The following is a 27,663-nucleotide window of genomic DNA, read 5'->3' on the forward strand; positions in this document are numbered from 1 at the left end:
GCCGAACCAAAGCGCTGGGTCCGACGGAAGGCTGAGGCATTGAAGGACGTACATGAATGCAATTGGCCGCATCAAAGGTTCATGGTGAAGTAGCAGGATGAGTCATCGTCACTCGGGCCTTCAATGGGATTGGGGTGCATTGGTTCCTTCCATTGAATTGTGGTGGGAAGCTGCAGTGACGATTGTGACAGAGATGGAAGGAGCGTACGACGGAAAGGAAGGCAGCGACGGAGACGCTGAGAAGGAAAGGACCTGGCTGGGCAGGGACGGGCTGAACTGGAGGCTCTTTCCTCCTATTGGAAGAAAAAAAGGTACTTGGGTACTTGTACAGCGCGGGGAAGAAGGCTGGTGTGTTCAGTGTCCACGGTGAATCTCACCGACAGCCAATCAGAGACGCTTCCGTCGACCCTGTCAATCGCAGCCAGGACTGAATTGTTCAACGCCGATTTTTTTGGCATTCGCCCGTCTCGATCGCAGCCTTTCTCAGGTCCATACCTCGTCGCGCCTGACCAAATCGCCTCTCTTGGCTTGCCGACGGCGAAGGAGCTGATCTGTCCGACTACAGAGCAGCGATGACTTCGTCCAACGCCGGCCAAAATGGCCTGGCGCCCCTTCCGACCACGCCGCCGCCCAAGCACAAGTCGACGACACCAGGCCGAACTGACCACCCCGACGACAACGACAATAACAATCACATCGCCACGAACACTGCTGACCAGCAGCAACCATCGCGCACCGACGCATCTACAACCGTACACCCATCTATCGAAGACGCGTCCACCCAACAGCAGACCACCTCATTAGCCGTCGACACCTTCATGGCCGATGCCGACGCCGGCAGCGCTCCACCCGCGACAATGTCGCAGCCGGCTTCAGCCGTGCAGGTTGACGCCGACCCTTTCGCCTCGTCCTTCCCACACACCCCGATGCCGAACATGGACCACGCCTACATGATGATGGCTCTGGCGCATATGGCTGGCAACCAAATGTCCAATCAAATGTCACCGCCGCCGACCGTCACGCCAGCGCAGGTCACCCTCCCGAGCACCATGGGCAACGGCAACGATCCGCTCGTCGCAAGCACACATAACCTCGCCGCGGCGACACAGGGTCTCGAATCCTTTGCGCGTATAGAATTCGCCGACAGTGTCTTTCAGATGACCACGTACGCCGTCATTATTGGTCGCGATCAGAAGGCTCTAAATCAGGCGCGGAGAGACCAGAAGCGCGATGATGCCTATCGCAAGAAGGCGGAAGAGTATGAACGCGAGGGCCTTCCGCCCCCTTCCCCTGTCAGACATGGGCCGGGGAAGTTCAGCAAGTCATACGTCAGCGAAGAGGGAGGCATGCTGGGACCCGAGTCCGACAGTGAAGGGGAGGGGCGGCCAGCCAAGCGCCGCAAGACGACCAGCACCGGATCATCACAGAAGCAGGAAGAGGACGAGTCACAGGAGAAACTCATCTCAAATCGGCAGTATGTCTCACATACACCGGGAGCTGCAGCCGTGGATCTGGCTTCATTACGGCCATCTCCCCACCACGTTCCCTTTGTCGGCATCCACTCGCCCGGACCTGATATCGCCAGCAAAACCAAGGCTATTTCAAGAGAGCATCTCAAGATCCAGTTCAATAAGAGAGAAGGGGTCTTTGAGGCTATTCCACTGCACAAGAATGGTTTCTTCATCGATGAAGTGCACCACAAGGAAGGCGTCGCCGTGCTCCGGAGTGGTGATCACCTGCAAATCAAGGACGTTGATTTTCGCTTCGTCATCAATGGTGTTCCAGAAGGCCGGACAGGTGCTGAGGAGTATGCAGAAGAGGAGGAGAAACTCAAGAAGAAAGCGACTGGTGGAAAGGAGATGAGCTTCGAGTTTGAAGCCTCACATGGCAACGGTCTTGACGACACAAGCGATTCTTCCCTCAGCTCACCAGCGCCATCAGACGTAGAAATGTCCGATATCGAAGCTGAAGAGGAGGAAGAAGTTGAGGCAGAAAGTAGCTCCAAGGCAGAGGCGGAAGCGGAAGCAAAGGCAGAAGCAGCCGCCGCCGCAGAAAAGGCGACGGCAGAGGCAGCAGCCGACGTTGCAGAAGCAGCGCAAACACAAACAGAGGCAGACGATGAGGCCGATGTTGAAGCCGATGCTGAAGCCGATGTTGACGCTGATGCCGATGCCGAAGCTGATGCCGAAGGAGAGATGTCACTGGATTATGGAGAGGAAGCAGACGATATCCAACCTACCACAGAGGTCAAGCCAGAGGACCAAGAAATGGTGCATCTTCTCATGGGAGGTGCTCCATTAGGTTATCTGAACAAGAAGAGAGGACCTGGCCGGCCACCAAAGAACGGAATTATGTCCAAGCGAGAGCAGCGGCTTCTTAAGAAAGCTCAGCAGGAGATGGCTAAGAAGACGATACCACAGCCTCCTCCTGGAGAGCCTCCCATCAAGCGGAAGGTCGGCCGTCCTAGGAAACACCCACTACCAGACGAAGGAGGAGATCGACCGGAGAAGCGCAAGTACAAGCCCCGGAAACCAAAGGGCGAAGACGGTCTTGAAGGATCAGATGCCGAAAGACGCGCCAGAGAGAAGAAGGAAAAGAAGGCTCGTCCCAAGTCGCCCCCGCTCGAACTCAAGATCGAGGACTACACGGAGGAGCAGCTGCAGAAGCCGAACAAGAACTACGGAGTGCTTATCGACGAGACCCTCACTGCGGCAGGGCCTGACGGTCTCACCCTCAAACAGATTTATAAGCGAATTACCCAGAGATACCCGTGGTTCTACTTCCACACGGAGACAAAGGGCTGGGAGTCAAGTGTACGACATAACCTTATCGGGAACGAAGCTTTCAAGAAGGACGATACCACAGGCTTGTGGTCCAGGGTGCCCGGTGTCGAACTCGATGCCGGCAAGAAGCGCAAGGCGACGTCACCGGACCGTTCTATGAGTGCGGGCTATGGTCACTACAACCACCCAATGTACACTCAGTACGCCCAACAGCAGCAGAGTCACATGCCTCCTGGCTACCAGCATCTTCCTCATAACTACCACGCGCAAGCCTATGCAGGGCAGCAAGCGCAGACAGCAGCCAGAACGCCACAATACTCTCCCCCCGGCGTGGTACCGAACCCTGGTCAGCCCGCACCGCCAGTGACGTCTCAACCAGTGGCGCCAGTGACGCTCCCTGGATACGGGGCCGCTGCTGCGATTGCACGACCTCAAGGTGTCGCAGGGCAGCCTTCTACATACAGTTCACCGTATGCTTCAAGACCACCTCCAGCTCATCCCGCAGTCAAGACCGAAGAAGGCGCCGCCGCAACTTCAGCACCGCCCATCACACAACCTGCTCCAGCCGCCATCCCTGGAGCGCAACCACCCCCACCACAGATACCCGCTGCTGCCCCGCCGCAGCAAGCTCGACCTACACCTACACCACCAGCGCAAGCCGAACCACGTCCCGTCATTCAGCCCAGGTTACTCTCAGCTGTTAATGGCCTCAAGAACGGTCTTATTGAGAACCTGAAGAAAGCCAAGAATCCAAAAGCAGAGGCCATCGTCATGTCTGCCCTCAACCGCTGCCTGGGACTCAAGAGTGCCGCTACAGAGAATCAGACCATGGAAGATATCTGTATGAAGGGAATACAGAAGCTCCTCGACGGTTTCTCGACCCGAAGCAACACTCCCGGATCAGGGGGCACGCCCACCCCCACTGGGCCGACAAATGTGTTTGATTCCAAGGTCTTCAATTCTCTCCTAGGGTTCAAGAACGTTTCGTCGAATGCCCTCAAGAGCAGGATTGGCGAGGCCAAGGCCGAGGCAGTCACCCTATCCGCTATTGATCGAGTGCTGGGCTTGGCAGACGCGAGCATAGTACCGCCGCCTGCGGAAGCCAGCGCCTCAGGGTCGCCCGCAGCGGGCTTCGACGGAATCGAGTCGCACTTAATGAATTCGGTGAAGCAGCTCCTGCTGGGCCTCAACCAGAAGCTGCACGGAACATAGAAAGAGGAGCCAGGGGGCAGGACATATATGTATGGTCGAAAGGATATGGAAGGAAGGAAAGAAATAAGCGTTACAATAAGCGTTACCAATGTTCGGCGTTTCTGTGTCGGCGAACTCGGCCCTTCCTCTAGGAGAGGACGGATTGGTTGAGATCTCAAAAAGGATATGATCATGAATCAGCGAAAACCTCGTCTACTCATAGCATGGCTACGTGTTGTCGTTTAGCACCTAAGAATACATAAAAATCGTTTACAAAGTAGACGCGTCGTCGTTGTCGTCGTTGGGAAGCCTTGACCTCTGAGGGTTGTACCTGGATCTGTTGTGATTCATTGAAGATATGCCGCAGCATACAAGTGATGTCGATCTACAGATAATACTGTCACCTTCACTCCCTGCCCTGACGACCTCTTCACCTGTTACTGGTTTCTTGATCCTTCGCAGCAAACTACACACCAGACGATCTAGTCCTAAGTAGTCTAATATGCAACGTAAGGGGGCAGATACCCCTGCGCGCCGCACCGGCGAACTGCCCCTATTGACAAGGAAGAGAAGAGGCAAACAGGTGCGACATTACACTGAGTCAGGAGATGGGGGTTCAAGACGAACAATTCAGAACCAACACGACGAACACTAGGATGCATGGGAAAACAGCCTTGATTGCGGGAGCGGGACCCATCTTGGTGCCGCGGGCCAACCAGGCGGCCAAAAATCGTACGAATCGGGTGCTTTAAGCGCCTGCAGCCCTTGTTCCTGACATGAGGTTGCGGGCGGGTGAGAGATGCCTGCTTGCATGGGATCTCTCTCTGTGCCGCTCGGCTCTGCTTCGCCCCCAGCCGACAGACTTCATGAGGGTGTGATGGTCCAATACGCCGAGCAAAGAAGAAAGAACAGAGAACAAGATAGGGAAAAAAATAAAACGGAAGACAGCAATCAGAGAAGAATGATGAAATCCACTTATGCCGTGCTGGTCACCGGCCCCCAACGAACAAGACCCCTGGTCACACCCGTCTGCATTCAAGAAGACGTGCTTGCCTTCCTTGGCCACTGTCCTACTCGAAGCTGATTTTCACCTTTTCGTTTCCTTCTCTTTCCTTCCCCCTTCCAACATCGTATGCCGCCAATTTTCTTCTCTTCTTTTGGTACCACGATGCTGGAGTTTCATCACTCATAACACCATGGCGGCGAAACGGAAAACCAACGTCATCGCCCGGGCGAGCGTAGTATGTCTGCTGCTCATGAGCCTGCTGGTCGCATATGACCTATTCTCGGGGCGCGAATACTTTGACATCGCGTACAAGCCATTCCGTATGTTTCTTATCGCCATATACACGCAAAACTCACCTACCCCTCGTCCAAATAGGACGTCGAAAAAAGGAGTTCAAATTTAACTAACACGCTTGACTTAGGGAAGCCAGGACCGACAGAGAAAGCGCACGAAACATCCCCACACAATGAGGAGAATCAGACGAACACCGCCGTAACATCGCTGGCGATCGCGCCGTCGCAGACGCCACTTCCCCCGATTCCCACCCCGACACCGACGCCACCACCGGTGCCATCCCCTGACGATGGCGGTGGCATCAGCTCCACATTGCCGGACGCCAATCCGGAGCACCTCAACAACGCACCGCTTTACATCACCTCGATCCTCGACCCAGACAATAAATCTCTGCCTAGACTGGACTGTCCTCGCCCTGACATTTCACGCTACCAGTATCTCAAGCCCACCACCAAGCTGAAAAAACCCAAGTTCTTCATCGCCCTCAACATACGTGAGAAGGCGGACCTCCTCCCGCGACTCCTAGGCTCCATCGTCGAGGCACTCCATTTCTTGGGCCCGGAGAATTGTGTCCTCTCAATAGTGGAAGGCAACTCGGGCGATGGCACCTACGAAATCCTCCACCTCCTTCGTCCGGAAATCGAGAAGCTCGGCACCGAATATCACTTCTCCCGCAGCGACCTCGACCCCGGCGCGGGCGACCGCATCCCCAAACTGGCCGAGCTGCGCAACATGGCCCTCGCCCCCCTCGTCTCCGGTGGGCCAGGCAAGTACGCCGCCGACGCAGTAGTTCTCTTCCTCAACGACGTGGCCATTTGCCTAGAAGATATTCTCGAACTCGCGCACCAACGCTTATACCTGGGCGCCGACATGACGTGCGGCTTCGACTGGACCTACGTCGGTCCCGATCCGACCTTTTACGACGTGTGGATCAGCCGCACCATCGCGGGCGATTCCTTTTTCGAGATTCCGCCTGACGGCAACTGGAACTCTGCGTGGAACATCTTCTGGAACGAGGATACCTTGCGCCGGCGCTTCTTCGACCACAAGCCGCTGCAGGTGTTCTCGTGCTGGAACGGGGCCGTGGCGATGACGGCGAGACCGTTGCTGGATCGACTTGTTAGTTTTCGGGCGCCCGGGCCGGGGGAGTGTTTCCAGGGCGAGCCGCAGCTTTTCTGCAAGGATCTGTGGAATGCCGGGTTCGGCAAGATTGCGGTGGTGCCGAGCGTCAATCTAGAGTACAGTGACGAGGCCGGGAGGAAGATTAAGGCAGCAAAGGGATATACCAGTCAGTGGGTGGGAGGCGAGGACGAGGTGCAAGATTTCAGGGTGGATTGGAAGGCTGATCCGCCTGAGAAGGTGAAGTGCATGGCGAGTTATGATAAGCAGACGTGGGAGCCCTGGAATCAAGCGCTGGAGTAATGAGAATAATGTGGCTATGATTGAGATTAACATAAAGTATTGGCACTGTCTTTTTTCCGCTGGTTGATGTTTCTATCTGCGCTGCTCTATCCGAATCCTTCCCCCCTGAACCCCATGAAAGGAAAACTAACAGGTCCTCATGGGTTTATGAACACCCTTGCTCATTACCTATTGCCCATTGAAACAAATGCCTCCCAAACAATCTAAAATCAGTCCAAATCCAAACCATCCAGCTCATCCAGCTTCCGATCACTGCAATGTCGTACCCCCCACCCCTACCTACTCAAACTTTTGAAGTCTGGCCCACGCTTCATACATCTTCAATTCCGCCTGGGCCTTGGCCAGCTTATACTCGAGGTTCTCTCGATCCTCTGTCTGGCTTGGGTACGGGTAAGATAAGCCAGCCTTACCGTTGGGTTCCCACTTGACCGATGGGGCCCGGGCACGTCTAGTGTGGCTGCGGACCGGCTTGGGTTCATGAAACTCCTCCTCCTCTTCAGAATCTTCTTCTCCGGAATTATCTTCGGGATCCTCTCCGATGAGGACGGCGGTGGACGAAGCAGAGCCTCTTGGGGCTCGAAAGGTTCGTCTCGGTGTGGCCGGGGGCGGCGCTGCAGTGCGCTGGCGCTGTGATGATCGCGTAAACGCGGGCTGCTGGATGTCCCTTTTGTTGACGACGGGAGTGGAAGGCGGCGTGATCATGGTCCTGGTCTTGATCGTGGCCGTGGCCGTGGTTGTGCGCTGTGGTCTCACGGGAGCCCTGACATCCATTTCCTCAGCGACGCCGCCATCGTTAGAAACTTCAAGGTACGACCGGATCCGAGCCTTCCACTGCGTAGCCATCTCTCCAGCCTGTGACTGGTGAGATCTCTTGCACAAGGCGAGACCGGCGAGTCGCTCGAGGTGGGCAGACGCAGACGCCAGACTACCGCAGTTGATAATGTCGAGCATGACGAACGCCATCTCGGATCGCGAGGCCTGGCTGACCGCGTTGCCGCAAGACGACTTTGTGGCGGAGTGGCCCTGGCAGTTGAAGCAGGATCTGATGTTGACTTCAAGGCAGGTCTGGAGCTCGGTTGTAGTTTTTAGCCACTTGGTTTTAATGGCGGCGACCATGGTTGCTTATGAGTTGAGGTGGAATGATGAGGAGAAACGAAGTATAAATGATGCTGCTTTCTCATTGATTAGGGAATAGACACGGAGAGAAGCTGTTGTAACCCATCGAGATGGAATGCGGCCCTCTGAAATACACATCGTACTAACTGACCGTTTGCACGTCGGCCACGGCAGACTGGTGGTCATCGTCTTGGTCATGGAAAGCACTAGAGAATGAGCTGAAAGGCTAAAAGAGCCGTCTAGAGTTAAAACTGGTCTAAATCGGACATCCGCAGCTGCTGGAACATTTTTCTGCAGTGTGCTAAATATTCGCAACGGCGGTGAGGTTACTTCGACAAAAAGTATAACATAGTATGAAACCTAACACTTACACTATTATCCGAGACATAAGATAGCTTCAGTTGCATATTGTCTCTATATCCTCCATTATGTTTGAGAAAGAGAAGACTCTCTGGTCAGAACACAAGATATGAGGAGCGGACGCCTTATTGATTGGCTGAGCTTGGAGTTTTGGCGCAAGCACAAAGCCTCGTACGTCTTGCAGTATCGGATTCCAAGCAATCTCCAGCAACCGCATTTGATGCCTGCTGGGGCAGTTACGCTTGCGAAACAACAGCTGACCAGGGAAGCGAGGCAGGCAGGCTTTAATGCCAGCGGAGGGTCAATAATCCTGATCCGGTGTAGATCAAAACGGTACGGGTGCGATATGTGAGTGTAAAAGAACGGATAAATATATGAGGCTGTCCAAATTGACGAGATGAATGGAAAGGTGCCTTCTAGAATTATCGTGTTCCTGGGGCTTGGAAGCTCACAAGTAAACACTCTTGAACGTATCAAAATGCTGCATCACGGCAGACTACGTAGTCTTAGCAGTTACCGGGCAAACGGCTACGTTAGCCCATACTCACCGACAGGTGTGGGGAAGTATTACATCTCGGTTTAGATAAATTTGACTGACAGCGTAAATGCAGCGCAGTGTTTACTTAAGCTCCGTAAGCTCTAGAGGATGAAACACGCACGCTGACAACGTGGGTGACGAAAAAGATATGGCCCCTTCTGACTCATATGGCGGCCTATTCATTGTGTAAACAAGTTAGGAACCGAGAGATCTTCCAAGGATGACTATCATCTGGCTTCCGTGACTTTCTTCGGGTCGTTCTAGGGTGTTCATGCAGTTCTACACTATTCATGCGGAGCAGCATACTGCATCATCAAGTAGACCCAACTTGCGCAAACGCGTGATGCTAGGTGGTGAGGCTGACCGCCAGCTTCGTGACCCCTCTTCCTAACAGCTGGAAGTTGTTTTTGCGCGCATGAAATCTGTAGCCTACCCAAGTCATAGAACCACCAGTCATTCGTATGTTAGAACGGCAAAGACCAGATGGTACTGTGATCTGGGATGTTTACTGCAGTGGGAGGAGCTTTTTCGATAAGATAGTCATGGTAGTAAGGTGTTCGAGAAGCTGTTCCTTTCCTTCTAGACTGAAGAGTAAAGTAAGGCATTTGAAACGAAGCGGGAAAAAGGGATTGACCCTCAAGGAATCAAACAAAAAGCGTCGGTGTGGGGTGGCCGAAGAACTGAAGTCGCACTCTGGAAACCCTCCAAATCCCACTCGACCACCCAACCTGTTACGCCTTTTATGACAGGAAGGAAGGAGAAGAGACCCAAGTAGGCACGTCCCCCCGCATTCCCAATTAGGCGGCGCATTGTGTTAACAGCACCGGTCGTACCTTTACTCGATCAACGAACTGTTCTCTTGATGGTGCTCCTGCTCTAGGTTCTTTATTAGTAACAAGACAATCAGTGGATCGTCCTGTCTTGAATTGGATACAAGAGCATGCAAAATCTGCTTCCTTGAGTTTGACAAGAAGCTATTCGGGTATTTGTATACGACCGAAGGTTCCCGACTTTGGGTACCAGTTGGAGTTAAGCATGTAAGTTTTGCTGACTCACCTTGATCAACATATTCGTGCATCGTGGAGGAAACAAGCGTTTGCGCCGCTTGCAGATCATCGGATCGTATTGCCGACGGGGTAGGTAAGCCCGGACTTTAAGGACTTAACTCAAGATAATTGGCCACCGACGTTATCTCATCTAAGAGCTCAATCCCGCACCCATCACAACATTCTTGAAATTTTATTTCCAGAAGTGATTCGAACACATTGAACGAGCAGAATCAAACAACATGGACTTCGATTCCGAGACACAAGCAACCTCATCTCAGCGCATGTACACCGCGCGAGCTGACAACTATGAGAACTCATTCCATCCCGACTGGACCAAGCGCTTCATGGCCGTCGCAGATATCCAACCCGGTGAACGCGTTTTGATTCTAGCTTGCGGCACCGGCCTCGAGGTCTTCACCGCTGCCGACCAGGTGGGCGACACGGGCGAGATCGTCGGCCTCGACGTCACCGAGGCCATGCTCAACAAGGCGAGAGAGAAGCTGGAGCGCCTCAAGCCGAGTGCAAACATTCGTCTGTTCCTTCACGATGCCACAAAATTGGAGACATTGCCGGAGCTGGAGGGGCAAAGTTTTGATGCCATCTTGTGCTCCAGCGCCTTTGTTCTCTTTGACGACCCTGAAGGTGTCGTTGCGAGGTGGCGCAACTTCCTGAGACCGGGAGGCAGGGTGGTCATCGATATCACGCATGAGGACAACTTCAAGATCGGGCTCATTCTGGAGAAGGCGGCTAAGCGCCTACGGTCACGATTTCCCAGCAACAGGTCCTGGATCACGGACAAGAACTCCTTCACAAAGATTCTCGAGAGCGCAGGGTACGTGGTGGACAGGATCGAACTAATGCATAACATTTCCGGGAAAGGAGACACATATTACGGTATGGACCAGATTGACGAACAGTTTGAGCATGTCACGAGCACGTCGTTGGTTACCAGTCTCCCGACGGAAGAGTTCAGGGATCAGGCCAGGGCACTATTTCACGAAGAGTGGAAAAAGGCTGCCGTTGACGGCCAAGTCGTCAACGTAGATGCTCTCTATATCTATGTAGCCCGGAGAACCTAGGCTCGGCCATTACATCTAATAAGAACCTTTCCTTGCGCACCTGGCTCTACAACTTCGCCTTACCACTACCCTTCAGATTCGGCTTCACCGGGACCTTTGGATGGTCGCCCTCTAATGCGAGTCCGGTAACCTTCTCTAGTTCTTCTACCGCCTCGTAGGCTCGTCCTAGATGGACTTTGATAGTGTTGAACCCTTGCTTCTTCGCCTCCTTTAGGTTCTCGCCAATGTCGTCCAAGAACACGATATCCTGTGGTTTAATGCCCTCGCCCCACTTGAGCGCCTGGCCTCTCTCAGAGCTCGCATTCTGGGCAGCGTACTCGTTCAGCCTTTCCAGCGCGAGGTGATACATTCTCGGATCCGGTTTTCTCAAACCAGCATGTGCCGAAGAGACAAACACGTCAAACAAGCTGCGAACGGGGTCGTCCATGAAGTCTTTTCTATGCAGCTTGTGACCCTCGGGGAAAATGACGGTGTTGCTCAGCGCGGCGAGGATGTACTTCCCACTGGACTTGAGCTTTTTCAGCGCCGGGTACATCCACGGGTCCGGGGGAATCGAGTTGGCCATCATGGTGTTGAAGAGGTACTTGGCATCGACGGTAGGTAGGGGTGGCGTCTCCTTAGGGAGAGATGGGTTCTTTGCTGTTTGAGCGGCGTAGAATGCCTCCCAGCGGCCTTGGTCGTGAAGGTCCTTACTGAAGCCGTCAAAGAAGGCCTGGTCCATGGGTATTGAGCCCGTCTCAAGGCGATGCCAAAAGCCCGTAGGACTTGTCTTGGAGATGGAGTAATTCACCCATCCTGGCGGGATACCGAGACTGAGCTCATAATCTAGGATGGATTGAAATGGTGATACGACCTTGTCAAGTCAGAAAATTGGCCGTCATTAAAATATGATATGATACGCATGATTTACAATAACGCATTGGTGACTTGGAGGCTATTGAGCAGAAAGAAACCACAGGGTGCTACTTACACACACACCACCAATGTCGAATAAAAGCACCTTGGGCTGCTTGGAGTCTGTCATATCGTCTACAGCCTCGAGAACGTGATCAATCAGAAAGGTATCAGACTCTTCTAAAGACTGCATGGCTCCGAGAAACGGCAGATCTATGTTCTTACGAAGTACTTGTAGTAAACCCACAACTCGGGCCAGCGTTGAAAGTCGTGGAGAGCAGCGATGGGTTGGGGGGCCGAAATCTGGGGAAAGCCCCCACCTCGGTGCGGATTGTATTACCAGTGGACCTCGGCCCAAAGCACCAAGGCACTGAAGGGATTGAGAGGTCACTCGAGATGAGGTAAGCATAAGTGCACAGACCATGTCGTCCCCGGCCAAAGTCCAATCTCCACGTGACTCGTCCCCGACCTGCTTTGGGAGTGACAATCGAGAGGGGAGAGGTGGGGCCACACAATCTAGGGCTGCCCCAAAACCCACAGAGGAATATTATCGCGAAGTTGTGCCTTGGAACTTTTTTTTACTCTTGACAACCCCCTTCGACAACCACCCACACCGACAAATTTGAGCCAACCGCCCGCTCATATACCGTCAAGATGGTAAGTTGATACATCAACCATCAGCTCGTCAAAAGCCTGAAAAATGGCCGAACGACAAATTGCGACAAAAACCTCCTCTTTCTAGCCAGCAATGGCGAAAAAGAAATGGCCCCCAATAGCAGACAGAAATGTCTCATGGGATTGAGAGTCAACGCAAGATGCTTCGGGTCAACAGGCCATATCTGAAGCGCAAATTGCTGACTCGGGATCTTTCGTACACAGGCTTTCCACAAGTTGGTGAAGAACAGCGCGTACTACAGGTAAGTCTCAAATGACTTTAGAGATCCCCATTCATAGGTTCTTTCGAGATCAGAGTTGGCTGACCTTTCCACTCCAGTCGCTTCCAGACCAAGTACAAGCGTAGAAGATCCGGCAAGACCGACTACTATGCCCGCAAGCGCCTGATCACCCAGGCCAAGAACAAGTACGGTGCCCCCAAGTACCGTCTTGTGGTCCGCTTCACCAACCGGGACATCATCATGCAAATCGTCACCTCTGAGCTCACCGGCGACAAGGTCTTCGTCGCCGCCTACGCTCACGAGCTCCCCGCCTACGGCATCACCCACGGCCTCACCAACTGGGCCGCCGCCTACGCCACCGGTCTCCTGATCGCCCGCCGTGCCCTCTCCAAGCTCGGCCTCGACAAGACCTTCACTGGTGTTGAGGAGGCCGATGGTGAGTACACCCTCACCGAGGCCGCCGAGACCGACGACGGCGAGCGCCGCCCCTTCAAGGCCAACCTCGACGTCGGTCTCCACCGCACCTCCACCGGTGCCCGTGTCTTCGGCGCCATGAAGGGTGCCTCTGACGGTGGCATTCTCGTTCCCCACTCCGAGAAGCGCTTCCCCGGTTACGACATCGAGTCCAAGGAGCTCGACGCCGAGACCCTCAAGAACTACATCTTCGGCCAGCACGTCGCCGAGTACATGGAGACCCTCGCCGACGACGACGAGGAGCGCTACAAGTCCCAGTTCCAGCAGTACATTGACGACGACGTCGAGGCTGACGGTCTCGAGGAGCTCTACACCGAGGCCCACGCCGCCATCCGTGAGGACCCCTGGAAGAAGGAGGAGTCCGGAAACAAGAAGACCAAGGAGGAGTGGAAGGCCGAGTCCAAGAAGTACAAGACCAAGCGCCTCACAAAGGAGGAGAAGGAGCAGAAGGTCAAGGAGCGCATCGCTGCGTACCGTGCCGAGTAAATTCTTCCCTTTCTGTAGTAGCAAAGCGGTTTAATTCATTCGTGGTGGGGTTTGGCATCTGGGCAAGGCATTTGACGTTATGGCATGACAACTTTTCTTCAGTCTTCTTCGGGCGTTAATCAGGCAAACAAAAATCCGGAAGGAGGATTACGATGGTCACGGGAGGAGTCACAAAAAAAGACTCCTCGAGAATTCAATAAGAATATCCCAAATGCCAGACGTCAAAAGCTATTGACCATCCATTGAAATGTTTTTGTCCGAATGAGGGGAACGTGATAAGTGACAGCAAGCCAACCCTCTCCTAAGCGCAGGTAACCGTTCGTCTTCTTGCCATCACGGCGATGCCGGTCTACGTCAAAACGAAAACGTGCGTGAGGAGACGGCGCTACTGTAACGCGGTGCCGTCTTATGCCTCGGCGGCACGATTGAAAATGCTTGATCGCTCGCTAGTCGGACTCGATGCACTCCGTGACAGGCGATGGACCTGTCGGCCGCAAGGTGACGCAGATTGGCAGGCGTGTGTGATCACTGTGGTGGTGTGGCACAAAAAAAAAAAAAAAAAAGAGGGAGGGCATGGGACCCCGCATAGGAGCACCAATGATATCAGATCATGCGAGACGGCATTGGGGAAATGCGTCGATCTCTTACGAGAATCAAGAGATGATGGCATCTGCAAAACTTTTGGAGCCCCGGAGGGTTCCGGGATAGTGCAAAGGGCCATTGGCTTCATACACCTCGCGATGATGTCGGCACGGGTCTCCGTACAGACTATCGTGAGAGATGTTGGATCTGAGATGGGTCACAGCCTCCTCGCTTTCCCCCTTGACCAGGTAATCATGCCGCTACTGATGCGAGGCAGAGATGGGTCGATTCCCGTCTGGTCCCACAAAGCGTCCGAAAACTTTGTATGGCGACATAGGTAAAATTGAGGAGACACCATGAGATCCAATTTGGATCTCTCCGGTAATGACAAGGGACTTCAGAGGAGCTTAGGAGACACTGGCACACTGCAGCTATGCGCCAATTCGAGGAAGTCAACGATGAGAGACACGAGCCGAGATTCGCATTTCGTCACGTCGCGCGCGGGACTTACGGGATGAACGGAGGGCATAGCGCGGGGATGGGAGGGTCGCGAGAGGCGGAAATCCCACCTGGAGTCCCAGACCCGAAGCACATCATTTCATCCGGTTGAAAAATAAAGGAATGGTACGCTGGGAAATACGGCACACTGCTGCAGAAGGAGACAAGAGCCCACAACCGCTCCGATGTGCCGCCACGCAAGGTTCCGTTCGAGAGTGGGTGAGTGAGAGTCCCTGGTATTGTAGCGGTGTCCGTTTGTCTGCCCCTTTTAGACGAAGGGACACCGCTGAATGTTAAAGCAGGGGAGTCCCCCAACGGCAGCTCCGTTGGGTGAGGGCCCCGTGATCTCGCGATGCTCATGGGGCGGTCAGCCGGTCAGTCCATGGTCGACAGTGGCCCGTCTTGTGTATCCGTACTTATGCTCGTGGACTGGTGGCCCATTTTCTTCCAAATCACTGCAAGATCAAAGAGTGCATCTGGACCCCGAATCGACGCCGCTGTACTTACGCGGTAGTGTGCAATGGGGTAGTAGGTAGGTAGTGCACCTAAATGTGAAGGTTATGACTGCAAATGGCAAGTGTGAACTCTGTCGGCTTGTTTTGACAACGTGCAGGATGCTTGAGCGAGCCCAGTCACTCTATTCCGTAGAGTCCAGCGTTCAACTGTCAATGACTTGGCAGGCCCGCCGCCCCAAGGGTGAGCTGTGTGGTCAGTCCGGTGGTCAAGAGGCGCGCGATTAATAAGAGCCCCCATCTGCGTCCAGCCCACGTCCTCCTGTGACTCTGCAGTAGTGTGCGGTTCTAGTGGCAGGTTGCAGAAAGATGCAGGGCTGTTCGTCCGCTTGCGAATGGAGAGTGAAGGCTGTGTGTGACTACCTATGTGTGGTGACCAGTGAGGGTCGCCTTGTCGTGGATGCCAGGCGATTGGCGCCGAAATGAAGGTAACTCAGCTGGGGCAAGTTAGCAGCACACGGGGGGGGGGGGGGGGGGGGGGGGGGGGGGGGGGGGGGGAGGGGGGGGGGGTGGGGGGGGGGGTGGGGGGGGGGGTGGGGGGGGGGCGGGGGGGGGGGGGGGGGAGGGGGGGAGAGGGGGGGGGGGGGGGGGGGGGGGGGGGGGGGGGGGGGGGGGGGGGGGGGGGGGGGAGTCTCGAGAGACTGAGAGTGAGAGTCTGAGAGAGTTCCAGGTTGCTCTCTCTCGCTCTCCTGACGTTCATGATCCCCGCTGACGAGTGGAGAGGGCCGGCAGTGGCATCCAACCAGAGGAGAGTTGAAGCAATCCACTGGCTACCTGCTGACTGTAGGGCGGCGGAGGTCCCCTACAAGTACGAAGTCGGTGGTAAAGTACATGGGTCCTGGAGCCAAGCTATGTGCCATCCACGGAGGACGAAAACCGCGATACCGGTGCCTCTGGCGGTTGGCCGTGTCAGGTCCTGCTGCGTGCGGTGAGGAGGCACGGACAGGCGCAGTATCCGTACGCAGTAACAGTTGAGTGTGCGTGTGTGATGTTTCCACCACAGATGTCCTATCTCAAGCCCAGCTGCGGTGCTGGTCGTCTCAATATGGCGGGCCGAGGTTCTTACCCGGGGATCTGATCTCCCAAGTTGGCAGTGCCCACGAGAGGGGAGTTTGGGGCCAGGATGGAGCGAACCGCGGAAGACGGGAGTATTTGACCAAATTGAGGTACGCAAGAAGTCTAGGAACATTGGTGGTTAAAGACACAAAAAAATAACCAAAAAAACAAGGGCCGTCAGTGCTGCATGAAAAAACATACCGGGGAAGATTGCGGCATAAGATGTCCGTCCGTCTGAAGGTTGTTGACGCGGGACTTCCCATCGGGCCAGGATACTGGGAGGACGGCAGGTGAGGGACGGTATATATCGCCAGGGATAGTTGAATTTGTGTTTGGATGCCGTTAAAGCCTCTTTTCCTCTTGGTTTTCCTTTCTTGCTTTCCGTGGGTTTGTATTGCAAATTGTAAATGTGCCTTAGGGCGGGAAACCATTGCATCTTGTTTCATTGGCGATGAACAAGTGGTGACAAGTTGACAACAGTCAGCAATGGCGGAGGAAAGCACGACATTGGACTCCCGTACGGGGGGGTACTTCTTCTACAGAGTAGCCCATGTGTTTGGGTAGGTACCTCAGGCCAGCCAAGACCGGGTGGCCCCTCGGGTGAAAGTGAAGTCTCCAAAAACCAACCAGCCTGGGCCATGGCGCCGCTCATCTCCTGCCAATGACGAGATGCTTTGCCTCTAAAAAGGTTAATGAACCCCCCGCTAAAGCTGCCACGTCCGGCCTTTCCTTCAAGGAACCTTACGGCAAGGTACGGACTCTCTGGCTGCTTCCTGATTGCGCTCACTGTTTTTATTGCGAACCCAATGGAAGGTACCAAGGGTAGGAACTGAGGAAGGCATTACCGCAGCGGCAGTACGTAGCTACGAATACCTGCCGTTCCCCCTCCTCCTCTCCCCTCCCCTCCCCATCCGGACCCGGACCCTGACGTGAGGTTTCCGAACCTGCGAGTCTCCCCCAAGTACTTGGTCCCTGCCATCACCCAAGACCACCGCGAGCCCACGACTTATTCGTACCTTCTCTCCCGTCCTCGACCAACATCCCACGCTCGCCCTACCACACCCTTTCACGCCAGCTAACCCGGCTTTTCCAGAGCTGGACCGTCGATTGCAAAGCGAGGCAGCTTCTGTCCGCTCTTGCTCCGAATCGACTTACCGGAAGGATCCAAGGTGGTGTCCAAGGAACCGGGGCTAATAATCAACGAACCTCCGAGTACACTACGAAGTACCCTCCACCTCCCGCTTCCGCCTCCTCTTAGAAATCAACCCAAAAGTCACCCTCTGCCCGGCCTGCGCGCGCGCAACTATTCCATTCCTTTCTGTTGCGCCAAAATCGAAGAAGTGACCACCACCACCACCTTCTTCTTCACCTCCTCCGCCAAGCATTCCTCTCTCATCGTCGCCCCCTCTTCGCCTGCCCGGACGACTTCGTGCCTCTTTTTTGGGGCCCTTTTGCGGCTTCTTCGGTCCTTGACCTGTATTCTACCCTTGCACAGCATCTCTGCGACAATCGTTATGGAGCAGGTTCATGGAGTAGATGTTAGCTGGATGACCCACGGCGGCTCTCCGAAAGGTATGCAAAACGTCCCATCTGACCTCATTCTCCAGGGCAGCTAGTTGGCTATTGCGCTGGACCCCCAGTCACCCACTCACCACTCATATCGCGCTCGCCAACGCTGCCCTGCCTGCACCCGCATCCCAAGCCAAGTCGACCCAGATAAGCAGCTCGGCCTCGACCTACGAGCGCTTGCCACTGTCGACCGCATCTCTGGGTCTCTCGTGCCTGGCCTGTGGATATATCCAAGAGCCCGTCACTTCCCTCCACCTTCTCTCCTACCTCTCCATCGCGCATTATTTTCAATTACTCAAGTCCCCAAATCCTTCCCCTGCTAATCCAAGATGCGCCTCACAGACAGACCGCCGAAATCATTACCCATACGGCGATCCTCAACGTCCGCACCCAAAGAGTCATCACCACTCCCTTCTCCGACCATCGGCCAACCCGTTGGCAACGGGAACACCAACGGCACAACCGACACTGCGAAAGCGACAACAGAAGAATCAAAACCTATCCCAGTCTCGAGACCGCCTTTAGGTAGAAGTCCGTCGAACGAAAAATCACCAGGGCCGAACGGTACTCCGCCAACCCGCCGGAACTCGTGGTTTTCCAACATCTCTTCCAAGTTTTCCTCTTCACCAGACAGCAAGACTGCCCAGGCAAACCAGCAAGCACAAAGCACGCCGCCAAAGGACTCTGGTCCAGTACCCCCGAAAGTGACTCCTGCAAAGAACGCCGTGCTCGCACATGCCGCCAAAAACGATGGCGACCAGCCTTACACCCCGGCACCTCCCGGGCGCGGCCAGGCCGGTTTTCTGGGGGTCTTCCGCCGACTGTCTTCGTCTGGCGGTGTCCTAGGACAAGGAACGAGAGGAACACACGGCCTGGTAGAGCGGAAGATTCTGAACGTTGACCGCAACCGCGAACGTTGTCAAATTTCGGACTTGCATCAGGCGAAACTCCGGAGGGTTGCATTCAGCGTTGATGTCGAAATTGCGCCGATGCCTAAGTACGTCGATACAGATATGCCCGTCAAGAAGCCACTCGAGAAGTCGAAAACGAAGAAGATGACGGAGAAGGGTGAGGGCGAGGCACTGAAAAACCCGAAAAGTCTGGAGCAGCAAAAGGAGCGCGATGGCATCATCCATACAACGGGTGAAACCGTGCCAAAAGAACCAGAAACGGAGGGGGTGGACTCGGCCAAAACCAAGGAGGATGACGTGAGCGGCGTAAGCGCTGCATCCGCGGATAAGGAGAAAGACACCAAGAAGAAGGAAAAGAAGAAGAAGAGCGAAGAGGAGAGGAAAGCAAGGAAAGAGAAGAAACGGAAACAAGCTGAGGCTAACGGCACGATTCCCATGGAAATCCACGTCGACGATAGCGACTCCTCCAGCGAAGGCACCCCAGCCGCAACGCCCAAGACGACAGCGTCTCCCACAACAAACCCGGTGAGGATATACCGCCGTTGCTGCCAGTTGAGAGAGACACCCATTCTCAAGAAGATCACCGAACAACTGAATAGCCCTTCAAATTGCTCTTCCGACATAGGAATGGTGCAGAAGTTGGATTTGACGGGCTACTGGATGCAGCTCCCTGACTTGATCACTCTGGGCGATTACTTGGCGGTCGTGCCGGTTAAGGAGGTTATCTTGGAGAACTGCGGCCTGACAGATGAAGGCGTCAGGGTGATATTGGCCGGTCTCCTGGCTGCGAAGAAGCCTGATTCGAAGAGGCGGAAGCAAGCCAAGGCAGATGGTCTCACTACACAGGGCGGCTTCGTTGAACGGCTCGTCCTCAAGAACAACAAGATTGGACCCGAGGGTTGGAAGCACATGTTCCTCTTCATCTACCTTTGCCGAACGCTCAAGTTCCTCGACGTCTCGACGATATCCTTCCCCCGTCCTACTCAACCGGCACAAAACGGAAACGGGCATGGACACCACTTGCTCAGACATAACTCTAATGACGAGCAACCCCAGAACATATGCGCGACCCTGTTTGCCAAGGCCATTGGCGAACGACTGGGCGGCGCTACATTGGAACTACTCAACCTCGGAGAGACTAACCTCAACTCGAATGATCTCGGCATGGTAATAGACGGTATCATTCAGTGTGGCGTAAAACGACTTGGTCTTGCTCACAACAACATTGACGAAAAGGGACTCAGGCATGTTGCCAGATATCTGTCCACAAGTGGATGCGAGGGCCTAGACTTGGGCGGCAACGATCTAAGAGATCAAACTGACATCATTGCCAATGCAATTTCGGAAAAGGACTCTTTGTGGGCGCTCAGTCTGGCTGAGTGCAACTTGAAACCTGGCTCGCTTTGCAAGATTTTCCCTGCGCTTGCTCAGCTCAAAGACTTCCGCTTTATTGACCTTTCTCACAATCGGGATCTGTGCAAATCGGATCCCAGTGCCATTGGTCTCTTGCGCAAGTAAGTCATACCGATTCACTCAACGAGATTACGAAGCTGACAACATTTAGGTATCTACCAAAGCTACAGGGACTCCGGCGTGTTCACCTTGCTGATGTCGCCATGACATCCGAGCAAGCTATTGCGCTTGCCGAGATTCTCCCTGAGGCTAAAATGCTCGCCCACATTAGTTTTCTGGAGAATCCAGAGCTCGTCAAACTTGCAGATGCTAAGACTGAGGATGCCCAGGAGGAAGCTTGTGCGCTCTATGCATCCTTCCTTGCTGCTACACGTGTCTCCAAGACTATTGTGTGTGTCGACATTGATGTACCGAGCGACAATTCCGGCGAGGTCGTCAAGGCTTTGGCCAAGCAAGTGGTTGCCTACTGCTTGCGGAATATGGAGCGATTCCCCATTGGCGACATAAGCGCGGTCATTTCAACAGTCCTAGCCGAATCTCAGGACTCGTTGCCAGGCGGCCCAATCCCACCTTATCCCGATGTACTCGCACATCTCGTCGGCCACGACGTTCTCAGAGAAGACTCGGACAACGAGTCCGCGCCAGACGATGACTATGTTATTGGAGGCACCGGTGTTGTCAAGGCTCTCACTTGCTGTCTCAAGAACAGGGGAGATGAATCGAGAAGGCAATCTGGCGAGTTCATCCGGGATTTCGAAGATGGCGTCCCAGTGCCTGCGAGCCCGCGACCGAAGCTACCTCCAGGAAAGGCCAAGGATATGTCGAAGCATCTACTGGCCAGCGCCCGCAAGATCCGTCAGAGGCTGCAGCCAGCACTGTCCAAGGCTAGAGTCAATCCGCAGGAAGATGAGCACAACCTGCGCAAGTTGATGTTCCTCGACGTTACACTTGCCAACATTATCAAGCGGTTCGAAGATGAATTTCCTGAAACCCGCGTGTCCACAGATGAGGCATCGGAGACCACCTTGCCCAGCCAGAGTGACCAACTCGGGACTTCGCTATCCTCGACGGAGGATCCTGATCAGCACAGCATTCCGTCCGATGCCGAGGATGAGACCGGCTTATCGGTCCGGCCTGGTCTGCCGCGCACGAATTCGACGTTGTCGCATACCTCGAAAGCACTCGCCGAAGAAGAGGGTAGAATGCACAGGGCCGGCCACAAAATTCGGTCTGGAATTATCAAGCCCGAGTACTACGGTCTGCTGAGTGGTGTACTCGAAGTTGGCCTCGACCCTAAGCACACAGCTATGCTTCACCAGATGATTGAAGAGATTGATGAGCCTGATTTGACCCAAAAGGTTGAACAAAAGGGCATCATGCGCGTCTTCAACGAGGACCGCGATCAGGTCCGTGAGGGACTTCGAGCACTTGATCCCATGCACTGGGATCGGTTCGTTGAGAGTCAGGAGAAGGCCCGTGGCAATGTCAAGGCAGGCATGACCAGCCCAGCAAAGCCCGTGGATGAGAACGCCATTGAGGACTGATCCTTTGGCCTCTCATGTATGGCCACATTTGCATCATAATACGGCGGCTTATTTGCCGCCTTTTGTACTCGTAATTTGCTCGACATGAAATGTTGGATTGGGGACTTTTTGAAACGATGAGAAGCAAGCAAAGGCGTAACGCGAGGAGGGAGTCCGTCATTCACCAAAACAATCCTTCCTCTGGGCGTCTTCAAAGATACCAAGGGATTCGGGTTCACTTGATACGTTCATATATCTTGGGATGTGGATGGATTCGTCTCCAGCGACGGGAACAGAAGAGTTCGTCAAAGTCATGGAGGGAAGCAGCCAAAACGGACAGTCGCTACTGAAACCTGTACTAGTGTACAACAGCATTCTAAAGCAATGACCACATTCCTCGCCCTCTTTAGGGTGAGAAGGCCGCCGGGTCTGACGTGCCAAAATGTCTCTGCAGCTCTATATAATGCATGTTATGAATCGCGTTCAAGTGAAGTTTAATGGCCATCACTGCAGTAAACGTCAAGTGGTGTTTACGCTTGTCAAAAGGCAGGCTACCGGACTCTAGAGCGAGACAGCCCCAGATTGTGTGAAGGGCAGAGTAAAGGCTAAGAGGTAAAGCTATCTGGCTGGTGTGCTGACGAGGTTCAGACACCACTCACATCTTATATACATGGGAGAAGGGGTTGCCAGCAGTACTCTCTAAGCGTGCGACGGCTAAGGATATACAAACTATCGACTCTAACGCTGGTGATCTACGGTCGATAGGAACCATAACTCAAGTCGAGTGACTAGCGCAACCGAGTCCGATGTGTTTCTCTCTGGTCGATATGCTCGGGTTTTGACATCGCCACAATCTCATCGCCTAGTCCGGCGAACTTCTAGACTTTCAATTGGTCTATGCGTCAAGTGCCAGATCAACATCCAAGTCCCACGGGTCTCGCAGGCTTAGGTAGGATAGATCGTTCGGACTCTCGCTACTTGAGTGTCCGTATACCATACACTGCCAGTCCAAAAGCCAGATCTCACAGACTGAAGCCAAGAAATGTTTAAATCTAACAGCGACGGGAGCGCATCTGATGTACATTAAACTTACACTTCGTGGGGACTGGGGAGGGGGCCCGGGGATATGGTTCAAACAATGCCAAGGCCCGCCGGTCACATAACCCATCCATCCATCCACCCTCTTGGCTGTGTTTCCTGCCAGGACTGGGATGTCCATCGCAGTAACTTAGGTTTGTGAGAGCCTTTGTTGTTAAACTCATACATGGGCATCCAAAGGTAAATGGATAGCGGAATTGATTAGACTTGAGGTTTAATGGAGTTGCCTTTGCAGTTTGTCTGATCTGCTCCTTATTATCGAGATAAGAAGGAAAATTAGCCGTTCCGCCCACCGGTCTTCCTCTTCTTACTCGGCCAGGAAACTTTTCTATAACCAGAGGGAGGTAGAGAGGAACGATTCTTCAACTTACACTCGCTTTCATCATCTCATCTGATCCTCTCATTGACCGTCTCTTGTTTTCTCAATTTACATACACATTCGCTTGCACCACAACACACACAGACGAAAGAAGATGAAGTCATCAGACAGACTCGCGCTGCTCTTGGCAGCAGCAGCAGCAGCAGCAGGTCCGGCGGCAGCCTTTACAAACACCAAAGTCGACTTTTTCATGCGCAAGAACATCGATCCCATCGTCATCCCGGGCCAGTACAAGAGCCACATGCACAGCTTCTTCGGCAGCGACGCGGTGAGGGTGAACATGAGCTCGACGGCCGAGTTGCAAAAGGGGTGTTCTACGGCGCAGAACCCGAATGATTTTTCTGTCTATTGTACGTTTATTCTCCTTCTCCCCCCCGCCACTCGTCCTACAGCGAGCAATCTCAACTAACACCCCTCCGTTAGGGATCCCCACGCTCTACCACGTCCAAGGCGAAACCCGGACGCCCATCGAGCCGGTCTCGTTCGTAGCCTACTACAACTTCGACAAGGACCCGGCCGAGGTGCCCATCCCGCCCAACTTCTCCGTCGTGGCGGGCAACTCCAAGGCCTCGACGGAAGCGGACCTGATCCCCGGTTCCGACGTGACGTGGCTCTGCCAGAACCAAGCCTTCGACGCGGGCGGGAAAGAACATTCCCAGTTCCCGCAGAACACGTGCTCGACTTCTCTACAGGCGGTCCTGTGGTTCCCGGACTGCGTTGACGAAACCACCCTCAAATCTGCCTACTCTGATAGGAAGACGGGGGCGTGCGCGGGCGGGATGAAGAGGATGCCGCAGCTGCGATTCAGTATACGCTACGATACCAAGAAGGCGATCCCCGAAGGCTGGAAGGGCGGGGACCCGCCGATCGAGCTCGCGTGCGGCGGGAGCCGGTGTTTCCACGGGGACTTTGTGAATGGGTGGCTCGAGGAGGCGGCCGGGACCATGGTTACCGGGTTGAAGAGTAAGAGGGAGTTTGAGGCGGTGGATGGGCCGAATGGGAAGGCTAGGGCGGGGAGTGTTTGTAAGACGAAGGCGACGGACGCGGACCCGGGGAATGGGACTGGGGATTGGGCGGAGAGTGTGAAGATGATGGGGGCTGGGAAGAGGAGGAGGAGGAGGACTGGGCCGGTGAGGAGAATGGGGTTGTGAGGGTTGTAAATGAATGCCAGGATACGATGTGTTTGTTCTGAAGATGAATAGATGGTCGGGTTCCTGGTGATGGATATGTCGCAACTTTGGAATGCGATGCGATGCTACTTTCATTCATCGGAGTAGCAAGATGAGTACTGGAAGAGTTCTCACGATCAAAATACCTGACCAAATATCAATATCAATTTCGAGATGTCTATCTCATGAGAAGTCTCTCCCCAAAGTTGATGGACGAATAAACAGAGACCGGACTTCATTGCTGGCTCCCACATGCAGACTTCTACCCGTTGCACTGAACGTTCTATAACGTCCACTCGTCTCCACAGTGACTCTTGAGTTGAGGAAAGAAATAGAATTGATGTTTAAAGGAGACGAACGTCGATTGAGTAATGGTGCATTTTTAAGCAATCCTGCGTTGGCAGTTTATCGCATTGTATTTCTGTAGCAGAACGCAATAGCCATGCTGGTGTCGGGGATGAGCATGATATGTACTTGATAGTGTCACATGGCTATGATCTACTTGATCAAACCGTTGTCCTACCAGACCGCGGTGTGATTCCCATGGCCAGCATGATGTCTTCCAGGCTCGAACAACGCAATGTGCCCAGGAGTATAGTCGGAGGATGAGAAGAAGCTTCGAGGACTACCATACAAAAGACAACAGATACCGAAATAAGGTCATCTCCCATGTTACGGCAGACTACGGCTCAAAAAGACAATATGAGGTAGGCACGCTTGATATCAAGGTCTGGACAGCTTAACTCAGACCCGAGATACCCCTCGCTCAGTAGGTATTGACAACCAGCCTCAACTCAATGCTCATGGCGCCGCTCGTCACAAGCCGCAGCAAGCAAAACAAAGCCAGCCTGACCTCCCCTACGTCTACCGGTATTCCACAGCGTGAACACCGATGAAGCGCCACACCAGAGACGGCTAGATAGCCATCGATCGGTGATTTGTATCAACTACGGGCCGAGCACATACATAGGTATGTAGTAGGTATCCGTAGAAAACGTCAAGCCACTTGGGATGACAAAATGGGTAGGGAACTAATCAGGTAAGTAGTCTAACGATGCCGATGGGGTAATGCTCCTAAGGACTTGGAAGAAAAGTATTCGAAAAAGGAATCAATGTCGTCCGCGTCGGGGCCCTCGGGAGTCGGGAGCGCCCAGTTTAGCTCCACGCGGACGGGTATCCGGCCGGAAAAAAAAGACCTCGAGGCTTGTCGCTTGGCCCTGCCATCGCTGGGGCACGCCTCGATCGAGCAAAAGGCCGTAGTTGCTCCTTTCACTCTGGCGTGGTGGGTGGTGGGTGAGCGCTGAGCCCTGCGTCATAACTGGAGCCTCTCCCCTCCACCCCAAGGCTAAGCCGGGGGCAGCCACCGAAAGATGGATCTTGAGTTGAAGGAGGGCTGACGAGTGGGTGGGTGGTTACGTTTGCTGGCATGGCTGAGAAGTCTTGGAGATTCAGGAGGGAATGGGGTCATTAATGGTCGTTAATTACCTTGGGTGAGGACGATTCATTATCATTTGCTTTCTCGTTGCCGGAGGCCTCGAATGCTTGGGCTTGGCTTGCAGGCTCCGGGTCTTGGAACCGATGCTGTGCAGGCGGATCGAAGCCGAAATTTGACTTGGCCTTTTTTTTTTTTTTTTTGGCTTCTCGTTGCCTTGGATGTTAGCGAACTGCAAGAAAGGGGCCATGATGTACTGCGGAGACTCTAGAGACTAAAAGCAAATCGAATAGGAAGAGGCTGTGAAAGAGACTCGAGAGTCATTCTGACGAAGATGGGCGTGAGCTGACGAAGTGGCATTGGAAAAACCGGCCGATCGTTGGACGTCCTGCTGGCCTCATCCGTCTACGCACATGTTCCTTTCGAGTGAGCCGGAACACCAATGTCAGCTTGCCTGTCTCACCCTATTGTTGTCTATTGGCCTGGGTATGATTCGAGCGAGTGATTTCGGCTGAATTGGATTGGGCCCGGCGGAAGCGACCTTAGAAAGAGTGTCGAGAAACTTGGTCGTGGCCGCCCCGTCTAAGTGGGATTGACGATGGCACGACGGTAGCCCGTAGGAGCTGAAGCCTGAAGCTTGGATCGCCGGGACGTCCAGACGGCCCGTGCCCCACCAGGCTTTCGCTCACTGTGTTCTAGCGCCATGCAATTTTTAGGTCACTACCTATGGTACCTTACCTATGTAGAGTAGGTCTTTGCCGTATAGGGCTCAGAACACAGGAGGCTAGGAAATAGGAAAACTTACATGTATACCGGGTCCAATATGCTCATTATTCAGGCTCTCTATCCAGATTGTGCATGTAAAGAGAAACCAGGAGCAGTGAGTGTGACACTGAAGACTAAGGTGAAGAGAGTTCCTCATCACAGAAAGTCTGAAGTCTCTACTACTTAGGCGAGGTACTTGAGTACTTGGCGACTGACATGATTACCTCAGCATCGGAGGCGGCGCCAATCTTGACTTGTTGAGCTTGTTCTGTATCCGTACCTGGCAGGCTATCCCAAGACCAACGATCATCTATTTCTGCTACTGCCAACTCTCGAAGCTGACCTCGAGTCTGGGGAAGACGCCACCACCAGTGTGTATGATTGGGAGCTCAGAAGCTAGCAAAGAAGAGCCGGGCAAAGATGGAGGGTGTTTTGATGACGAGGCTTGCCCGTGCCAAGATGGGAACGGCTGGCAGTTCATCGTTTGTTAGTCCCTCTGCAACCTTGAGCCTAAGGTACACACTACTGTTGTAAGGTTGAGGTGACGTTCAGATGGCACGAGCCGCTTGTCTTGGCCCGCGCTGGCACTTGGCCGGAGAAAGAGCGACCAAGACTCCAAGATTCTTGGGCGGCACATTGGAAGGCTTCTTTATGCAGTACCTACGCATCATCAGGTCTTGGCGCAGAGAGCCTCTCGATATGTTGCACTTGGAGGGAATGAAGATGGAGGAAGGTCGGCCCTTCATTTTTCACACACTCGCTCTCAAGCCTGCAGCCCGGCACCCCATGCCCGAGTTGGGTCGTACGGATAGGGCAGAAAAGATGGAACGACGGAAGCGCGGCAGCAAAGAAAGAAGGGAAACCCGTCTGTAGGGTTCTGGGCAGCCATGTCGTACGGGCCACGGTGCGGTGCTGCAGGTGTTGTTGCAACCGACGAGGGGCACAAGCCGACAGACTGGATTCGTGGAGGTGGAGGGGAAGAGGGGGCCGCGCCATCGACGAACTACACCACATCGAGAGACGGTATGGGGTTCGTATGATGTACCGGAGGCGGCGGGACTTTTGAAGAGGGGGTTTCTGTGAAGCGAGAAGGATAAATTGAACGGCCAAGACAGGCCGAAAACGAGTTATCTAGGCCCGGCCCAGGGTATAGAACTTGTAATGACAA

At 54.0% G+C, this 27,663-nt stretch overlaps 9 protein-coding genes across 9 annotated transcripts; 6 read left to right on the forward strand and 3 right to left on the reverse strand.

Moving 5' to 3' along the window:
- Window positions 1–572: 572 nt before the first annotated feature.
- On the forward strand, window positions 573–3,995 carry CABS01_01525 (forkhead domain-containing protein; the record flags this gene model as incomplete). The annotated part of the gene is made up of 1 exon (XM_060534905.1): window positions 573–3,995. The coding sequence occupies one exon, from the start codon at window positions 573–575 to the stop codon at window positions 3,993–3,995; it is 3,423 nt and encodes a 1,140-aa protein (XP_060398094.1).
- A 1,175-nt stretch (window positions 3,996–5,170) lies between these two features.
- On the forward strand, window positions 5,171–6,696 carry CABS01_01526 (alpha-1,3-mannosyltransferase CMT1; the record flags this gene model as incomplete). Its single annotated transcript, XM_060534906.1, has 2 exons — window positions 5,171–5,300; window positions 5,402–6,696. The coding sequence occupies 2 exons, from the start codon at window positions 5,171–5,173 to the stop codon at window positions 6,694–6,696; spliced, it is 1,425 nt and encodes a 474-aa protein (XP_060398095.1).
- Window positions 6,697–6,975: 279 nt separating this feature from the next.
- CABS01_01527 (uncharacterized protein) lies at window positions 6,976–7,812 on the reverse strand (the record flags this gene model as incomplete). Its single annotated transcript, XM_060534907.1, has 1 exon — window positions 6,976–7,812. The coding sequence occupies one exon, from the start codon at window positions 7,810–7,812 to the stop codon at window positions 6,976–6,978; it is 837 nt and encodes a 278-aa protein (XP_060398096.1).
- A 2,186-nt stretch (window positions 7,813–9,998) lies between these two features.
- Window positions 9,999–10,838, forward strand: CABS01_01528 (methyltransferase; the record flags this gene model as incomplete). Its single annotated transcript, XM_060534908.1, has 1 exon — window positions 9,999–10,838. One exon carries the CDS (start codon window positions 9,999–10,001, stop codon window positions 10,836–10,838), a length of 840 nt encoding a protein of 279 aa, XP_060398097.1.
- A 46-nt stretch (window positions 10,839–10,884) lies between these two features.
- Window positions 10,885–11,925, reverse strand: CABS01_01529 (haloacid dehalogenase-like hydrolase; the record flags this gene model as incomplete). The annotated part of the gene is made up of 2 exons (XM_060534909.1): window positions 10,885–11,691; window positions 11,809–11,925. 2 exons carry the CDS (start codon window positions 11,923–11,925, stop codon window positions 10,885–10,887), a joined length of 924 nt encoding a protein of 307 aa, XP_060398098.1.
- Window positions 11,926–12,494: 569 nt separating this feature from the next.
- On the forward strand, window positions 12,495–13,588 carry CABS01_01530 (ribosomal L18p/L5e family protein; the record flags this gene model as incomplete). The annotated part of the gene is made up of 3 exons (XM_060534910.1): window positions 12,495–12,536; window positions 12,612–12,649; window positions 12,727–13,588. The coding sequence occupies 3 exons, from the start codon at window positions 12,495–12,497 to the stop codon at window positions 13,586–13,588; spliced, it is 942 nt and encodes a 313-aa protein (XP_060398099.1).
- A 2,632-nt stretch (window positions 13,589–16,220) lies between these two features.
- Window positions 16,221–16,499, reverse strand: CABS01_01531 (uncharacterized protein; the record flags this gene model as incomplete). The annotated part of the gene is made up of 2 exons (XM_060534911.1): window positions 16,221–16,359; window positions 16,438–16,499. 2 exons carry the CDS (start codon window positions 16,497–16,499, stop codon window positions 16,221–16,223), a joined length of 201 nt encoding a protein of 66 aa, XP_060398100.1.
- A 1,251-nt stretch (window positions 16,500–17,750) lies between these two features.
- CABS01_01532 (cell wall biogenesis protein Mhp1) lies at window positions 17,751–21,673 on the forward strand (the record flags this gene model as incomplete). Its single annotated transcript, XM_060534912.1, has 3 exons — window positions 17,751–17,808; window positions 18,148–20,230; window positions 20,281–21,673. The coding sequence occupies 3 exons, from the start codon at window positions 17,751–17,753 to the stop codon at window positions 21,671–21,673; spliced, it is 3,534 nt and encodes a 1,177-aa protein (XP_060398101.1).
- Window positions 21,674–23,223: 1,550 nt separating this feature from the next.
- CABS01_01533 (uncharacterized protein) lies at window positions 23,224–24,280 on the forward strand (the record flags this gene model as incomplete). The annotated part of the gene is made up of 2 exons (XM_060534913.1): window positions 23,224–23,479; window positions 23,553–24,280. 2 exons carry the CDS (start codon window positions 23,224–23,226, stop codon window positions 24,278–24,280), a joined length of 984 nt encoding a protein of 327 aa, XP_060398102.1.
- Window positions 24,281–27,663: the final 3,383 nt, after the last annotated feature.

This window comes from Colletotrichum abscissum, assembly GCF_030869225.1.
Source record: "Colletotrichum abscissum strain IMI 504890 chromosome Unknown Scaffold_3.1, whole genome shotgun sequence".
Lineage (NCBI taxonomy): Eukaryota > Fungi > Ascomycota > Sordariomycetes > Glomerellales > Glomerellaceae > Colletotrichum > Colletotrichum abscissum.